This window comes from Theobroma umbraticum, unplaced genomic scaffold, assembly GCF_002168275.2.
Source record: "Theobroma umbraticum cultivar Fairchild unplaced genomic scaffold, ASM216827v3 scaffold_50.0, whole genome shotgun sequence".
NCBI lineage: Eukaryota > Viridiplantae > Streptophyta > Magnoliopsida > Malvales > Malvaceae > Theobroma > Theobroma umbraticum.
This window is the reverse complement of record NW_018397261.1, coordinates 4,685,297-4,692,750: the sequence shown is the minus strand read 5'-3', so window position 1 is coordinate 4,692,750 and position 7,454 is coordinate 4,685,297. Positions and strand designations below refer to the sequence as shown.

General features: G+C 33.6%; 1 protein-coding gene across 2 annotated transcripts; it reads left to right on the top strand.

Moving 5' to 3' along the window:
• The first annotated feature begins 4,135 nt into the window (after positions 1-4,135).
• On the top strand, positions 4,136-7,241 carry LOC110418687 (metacaspase-1-like). 2 transcript variants are annotated; one of them, XM_021431481.2, is made up of 5 exons: positions 4,136-4,703; positions 5,721-5,979; positions 6,211-6,331; positions 6,563-6,766; positions 7,002-7,241. In XM_021431481.2, the coding sequence occupies exons 1-5, from the start codon at positions 4,331-4,333 to the stop codon at positions 7,059-7,061; spliced, it is 1,017 nt and encodes a 338-aa protein (XP_021287156.1). In that variant the 5' UTR covers positions 4,136-4,330; the 3' UTR covers positions 7,062-7,241. The 2 variants fall into 2 exon arrangements, with proteins under 2 accessions (XP_021287156.1, XP_021287155.1); XM_021431480.2 differs by having other exon boundaries at positions 4,139-4,703; positions 5,649-5,979; positions 7,002-7,236.
• The last annotated feature ends 213 nt before the right edge of the window (positions 7,242-7,454 follow it).

Below are 7,454 nucleotides of genomic sequence, written 5' to 3'. Positions count from 1 at the left end.
TTTCATAACTCCGAAAACAAAAATTCATTTATGGAACAGAAAAGTCGAAAACATGCATTCATTCCAAGTAGTTGATTTCGAGTTGTGCACAGATTTTACGTATATCCTTGTTCGTCAATCTAGTCCAAATTTGGTCTCACCCATTGACCTTTTTTTTCTCCTCCTTTCCATCTGCAAATGCTTTGCCTAATTTCATGCGTACGTCTTTGAGACGCTTTCATCAGTTTGAGTCGTTTTAGGGCATGAACGGTTAGAAATTTATGTTTCAACAACTTCCACTCAAATAACGTCCAACAAGTCATATGATAAATGATACTCTTAACAAATAACATGTGGTATAATACCTTTCTGTTATCAAAGACAAGTTTATGATATATCACCATCAATAAAAAAAAAAAAAGAAGAAAGATATTTATGGTAGGATTAAAAATTAAATAACATTTTAAATTTATTTGTTATTTGCATCAATGATTAGAGATTTGAAATTAAAACCTTAACTTTAAAGATAAAATATGATAATATTATGACATCCGAATATTTGATTTAATAATTAAAAATAATTGATGCATGATTACTTTGTTTAAAAAACAGAGTTCGACTTTCATTTAATTTGTAATTTTTGTCAAGGTTTTGTCTGACTTCGAAAACAGGACAATCAGTTCTAGTTCCACACTTAACATCTATATTTCATTGATTTTGTTTACTGTAAGGGAAGAGGCTACCGCAATAACAATTGTTCTAACGTATTAGTCTATAATTTTTTTATGAAACTCATTTATAACAACTACATACGTACCTAATAAATTTTTAGATATTTATTTCTTACGAATGGCCGAACAATCCGATCGTAAGGTTGTGGGTGGTGGAGATTGTGCTTACCTCCGAGGCTGTGTTCATATTTTTTCTGGGTTTGAGAAGCTGCTACAAATCTTTTTTGACATCTGCAGCTTGTGTAATACAAGGGGAGCCCATCCTCCACTGATATATACCATCAAGTGTAAGTAAAATTTGCAAAAAAAAAAAAAAATCTGATAGGTATACACGTGAACAAGACTCATGACTTCTCTCTAGTTGATATAATAAAAGAAGGGATGTATAACGAAACAATGATTAAGTTTAGAAGGAGCCAAACTGCATGCCCATAGTCAAATACCAAACCCCTAATACTTCATTGCCTAGCTCTATGATATCTCATTATTTTATTCAAACTAGACACCAAGGCCCGTAAGCAACTAATTATCCAAAATACAAAATAAAATATACCTTCTAACATTACTTTTATTTGCCCATGTAACTTATGATTTACGTCAAAAAGAGTGCATTCATAAATAGTATTGATATAAACTAGACTAATTAACAGTTAGTGTTAGGTTCTTTTTAAAAAAAAATTTCCTAATTAATAATTAATTGACGATATACTCATATAAATTATTTATTAATATACACATGTAGTTTATAATTCACAAAAAATGTTCATGGATATATTAATAATTATAAGTAGTATGAATATACATAAGGAAATTTAATTTTTAAAAAATATAAGACCAATATATTATCTGTTCAATCGAGAAATTTCCATCAAGGCAGCAACCAAGTCTTTGTGGTTTCTTAATGAATCTAAATTAAGGAAAGCACATGCAAATCAACGTAATTAATTAATACTTCAAGGATCCAATTACTCCGCCACCCCTCACAATCTTCTTCAAAAACTTTAAAGACTTTGTTATTTGCTAGAACAAAAGTTTTCGCGTATCGGCCATCGCCTTTCATAATTGGAAAAACAACTTTTGATTCGGAAATTCTATCTTTGCTTTGCTTGCTTGACCGTGTTAACGATTGTTAACTGTTCAAGGTGCCATGCACCAACACTACAGCTTCGGACACCGGGCGCAAAATCCATCCACTGCACCACCTGCAAGGCTGTCACCCTCGTAAAACAGCTCCTGTCTTCGTCGCCTTACAACCATGCTCTGCCAGGACCTCCACCTCAGGTCCATAGCAGCAAGCGAGCCGTGTTTATGTGGTGTGTCATATAAGAACTCCCGGTACGAGCTCGATGGTTGCGTTCATGATGCCAAGTTAATAAAGGCCTTGCTGATTAGTCAGTTCAACTTCCCCGAATCGTCCATTGTCCTTCTCACTGGTAATGACCATATTATCAATTTGGTTATTAATGGATTAATTTTCTTATTTTGGGATTTGGTTCTATATTGTGTAACTTTAATTTTAATTAGAATTCGAACAAAGATTTGTTAATTCTAATTGAACTGTTTCATGTTCATTCTTTGTACAATGACGTAAAACTCCTTACCTTCATGTTTATCCTTCTTTAACTTTCATAGAAATGATAAAAGCTTAAATTAGTTTATAGATTATGTAGACCATGTAGTCTACATTTATCATAGACTTAGTAGTAGGAAACTAGGAACGTTAAATTAGTTTAAAAGATAAAATTAACATTAAATTAGAAAAATTTGTAGTATATATATTTTTGATGTGTCACGTGGTAGCTCGAACCTAAATTATGATATGGTAGTATCACGTTAATTGTGACAATATATTAGTATTTGAAATCAAAGTGTAATGTGTCACTGTCACATCAATATTGGACGTCACATCAATATTGGATGTCACATTAATGTCAAGTTAATATAATAAATTTAAATTAAAAATATTAAAAATTAAATTAAAATAATTTTTAAAATAAAAAATTTAAAATATTACAATTTTAAATAAAAAATTAAATTAAAAAAAATTCAAAAAACACATTTTTTTCATATATTTATTTATTTTGATGGCTAATAATTGCCTATCATTCGTTCCAAAGGCTTCCTCTGGGGAAGAAGTCAACCGCAGAACCTTTCTAACGTAGCTTTTTCGAGCAACTATAATAATAAAATATATTTGCGAGAATCTCCGCGAAGAAGCCTTCTGTCACGCCCTCCAACATTACGTAGGATTAAAAATTTCCTTGTGCTTAGCCACCCTTCGTTTCATCGAAGACTGCAGGTGGATTTTCGCTATCGAGTGATTCAGGTTCTTCCAGCACGCACAAATTGACACACGTAGTTTGTTTAGAACACGTAAATTAATTTAAAAACGTGACGAATTTGTCAAATAAAGAGATTATTTAAAAAACAATATTAGCTTTTTCCCACAACTTTAATTAAAAGTTCTTTTTGAATATCCATCCGTCATCTATAACCGCGCTATAAGTAATATACTAATTAGATTTGTACAAAAAAATTATTACTTTTTAACTTTATTTATTTATTTATTTATTTAAATTTTAAATATTTTAAAACTGTTTTTCAATTTTTAAAAAATCCTTTTGATATTTAAAATTATGAAATATCAATTTTACAAAAAAAGAATTAACTTTTACTATTAAATACAGTGAATTTTTTTTTAAAATTTCGTGAAAGGAAAAACAGAGCTAATAACTAGAGAGAAATAGAGTAATATAATTAAATTGAAATAAAATGGCAAAGACTTTAGTACTTTTTTTAAAGGGCAAAAAAAAAGACTTTTGTGCTTTTTGTTTTTCTTTTGGTACGAGGAAATCCTTAAACTACCCTTCAACAACTCCACCCAATACCTCTAAACTAATCTGGACATGCTGACGTGACAACTTAAACATGAGGCTGAAACTTGGAAGGGGCCCCTTCATGTGCCTAGCATCAAAACCTAAGACAAAGAAGAATTATTGATTGGGAAAATGAGTGAAATTAGAGGTTCAAGCTGGAATCAATTTTTTTTTACTTTTTTTGTAAATCTTAGTATGAGCAATTGTACGTTTTGTCTTAACAATGGTTACTAGCATTAAAATAATAATTATTATTAAAAATCTTTAATTTAATAAATTTATAATAATTTCATTAATGCCTAATTTAAATATTTCTATCCATAGTTCCTTAAGTTGTGTACTTAAAAGTATACTTTGAGGACGCTTATTATTGTTAACACATTTCTAAGGTACTTTATGATCTTTTTGTTAAGGAAACAAAATATTAAACCCAACTATAGTCTACAAAGTCTGTAATTATGATCACTGACGGAGTTCATTTCACTTTCACATGTAATGGAAAGTTTCCGTTTTGAGGAGGATGCAAGTCAATATTTAGTCATTTCTGACTCCCCCTGGCCTTCAGCTTCCTGCCCACCTTCCTTCCCGGTTCCCACCAATTCCTCCACCCTCATTTTATAATCAATCCACAGCTTCAATTTCTATATATTATTATTCTTATTCATCATCTATCAACCATTCCCTTTCATTCTAACAAAACTGTTTTCATCGAACCGAAACTCTGTCTCTCTCTCGAGATCAGCCATGTTAATGCTCGTCAACTGTTCAAGCTGCCACACCCCACTGCAGCTCCCGCCAGGTGCCAAGTCCATCCGCTGCGTCCTATGCCAAGCTGTCACATTCATAGCCGACCCTCGCTACGCACCTTCTCCATCTGCGCCCTCTAGCCACTACTACCAACAACCTCCGCCACAACTGCAGGGTCCCTCTCCTTACAATCACGCGCCATCCGGACCGCCACCGCAAGCTCACGGCAGCAAGCGCGCTGTCATATGCGGCGTGTCGTATAAGAACACCGGCTACGAACTCAAAGGTTGCATTAACGATGCCAATTGCATGAAATATTTGTTGGTTAATCGCTTCAGTTTTCCCGAGTCCTCCATTGTCACGCTTACAGGTAAGGAATCGCTTACTAGTTTCTTTGTTATGAGCTTTTTCGTTTTCTTTTTTTTTTATCTGAAATTACAAAATATAACTTTGGATTCTTTGATGCTGTGTGATTTGACTTCTGTTTTTTTTTTTTTCTGTGATTGCTCCTAATTTAATTTATCTATTCCAAGTGTTGAATTCATCTAAGGAAACAAAATTCAACAGTATATATTTACTCAGTCCTGGATGGTTTCAATAATGGTTGGACCATAACTCGAATGTCTTGAATCATTTGGATATTTATGAAACAAACGCATTTCAACGCGTTGCTAACCAAATAAACGAGTTATTGGTTAGTGTTATCGTCCAGTATTTCACTATGGAAATAGTTGACATTAATTAAGACTTACTATTGGTTTCTGGTAAACTTGTTTGAATCATTCCAACTTGCTTTCGGTCAATTTGGTGGAGTACAGGCTGGGTAAGAAAACTTGATTTTGTTCTCTCTGATCAATGCTGCTTAACTTTGAAAGGTTCTAAACTATAGTGAATATTGTTTGATGAGCCAACTATCTTTGAATATCACATATTTTATGCATGCATAATGGGTCAATTTGTTTCAACTGAATAGGGCATTCAATTTATAATTCCACTTGAGACAAACTCAATTTGATCTCTTTCGTGTTTTGGTATGCATTTGGACGTGTCTTACTGTCAAAATAATGTTTCACTTGTGACAATGCCTGATAGATTACATAAAACCAGTAAAGGAAGCTGCTAATGTATAGTCATGATCAAACCAAAAGAAACATTGAGAATATATTCCTTACATCAAGGGGCAGCAGTGATGCTTTGTTTAAGCCTAGATGATGCTTCCATTGCTTCTTTGCCTTCATTGCAATTATTTCTTTCTGTTTAAATGTTGCTCATGCGGACCACTTCTGATCTGAAACCCTCCTGGAAATCATTTCAGAAGAGGAAACTGATCCTCACAAGCGCCCTACTAAACACAACATAAGAATGGCATTGTATTGGCTTGTTCAAGGTTGTCAACCAGGAGATTCCTTGGTGTTCCATTATTCTGGTCATGGCTCACAGCAAAGGAACTACACTGGAGATGAGGTGGACGGATATGATGAAACACTTTGTCCAACAGATTTTGAATCTCAGGGAATGATTATTGATGATGAAATCAATGCTACAATTGTCAGGCCTCTACCTCACGGGGTTAAGCTTCATGCAATCATTGATGCTTGCCATAGTGGCACTGTATTAGATTTACCATTCCTCTGTAGAATGGACAGGTTAGTCAGTCTTTTATTGTATTTCTTACTTGAAATTCAATATACCAAAAGAGGGTGCATATAACATTGGATGGTACATTGTGATAAGGGGAGAAGTCAGAGAGATACATACATGATTGTTGCCTTTTCCTAATACATACATTTTAAACAGAATATGATTCCATGTTCCTTGCATTCCATAGAGTACTAATTTTGCAATCTACAAATGTGTATGTTTTCATTTGGATGTAGGCATGGGAAATATGTCTGGGAGGATCATCGCCCTCGCTCAGGGATGTGGAAAGGAACAAGTGGTGGGGAAGTCATTTCCTTCAGTGGCTGTGATGATAACCAAACTTCTGCAGACACTTCGGTAAAGTCATAGAGCATATATTTAGAATTTAATTCTCACTAATATTAAAGATAAACACCATCAGATAAATGCAGCTTCAATTTTATCATGATAACATGATAATCAGATAACAGCTGTCAATGTAAATGAAGTCTTCAAGCTGAATTTATCTGTTGATGGCTAGAATATCATTTTCTCTATATCCTGCTAAATATGGAGTCTAAAAGGTTCAGTTGATGCTATGTGAAACAGGCACTATCAAGGATTGCCTCTACTGGTGCAATGACTTACTCCTTCATCCAAACCATTGAGCGTGGGCATGCAACTACTTATGGTAACATGCTAAATGCAATGCGTTCTACCATTCATAACACAGATGAGCATGAGGGTGGTTTCATTTCTTCTCTTCTCACAATGCTCTCAACAGGGGGAAGTCTTGGTGGTGGATTGAGACAGGTATCTCCAAACATGGGCTGTTCATACATATTTATATTATATTTATATATACCAAGGCAAGATTAGTAACTTTAAAGGCCAAGGAGCTAATTTTTTAGAGAAATGTTTTTGACAACATAAGTTCATTATCATCTTTTGTTAAGGCTTGCAAGTATATTTACTACGCTGCACATTGCACTAAAAAGCATGATCACATATACTGATTTTATAATATTCTTTTTAAACTTTGTTGCAGGAACCACAGTTAACCGCCAGCGAGGCATTCGATGTGTACAAAAAACCTTTCTCCCTGTAACTGTTAAACATATTATATCATGCTTGACTCTTTTGAGGAAGCCGCTGAAGTTTGTACAGTTCTTGAGGGAAAAAAAGATTACGTCTTCTTTTGTCCGTTAACTTATAAATCATAATCATAAATGTTTTCATATTCTTTCTCTGACGTATTCATTTTTATCTTCAACTAATTCTAGCAATAAGATCTGATGCATGATCCATTTGCCTTGGAAGTAGAACTAATCCATTTGAGCAATTCTTTGCCACTACAAATACCAGAAGACCATTTATTTCTGCATAAGAGAAGAGAAAAGCTACTACCAATAAAAACGAATATCAAGAATGTATTTGGATAACTACTAGTCTTGTCCAATTTCTCAACTCATCTAATGATAGATTACTTGTAGTTACATAT

Coding starts and splice junctions, on each gene's coding strand:
- LOC110418687 (XM_021431480.2), top strand. CDS start 4,331: ATGTTAATGCTCGTCAACTGTTCAAGCTGCCACACCCCACTGCAGCTC. Junction 6,332..6,562: donor AAACTTCTGCAGACACTTCG/GTAAAGTCATAG, acceptor TATGTGAAACAG/GCACTATCAAGGATTGCCTC. Junction 6,767..7,001: donor TTGGTGGTGGATTGAGACAG/GTATCTCCAAAC, acceptor ACTTTGTTGCAG/GAACCACAGTTAACCGCCAG.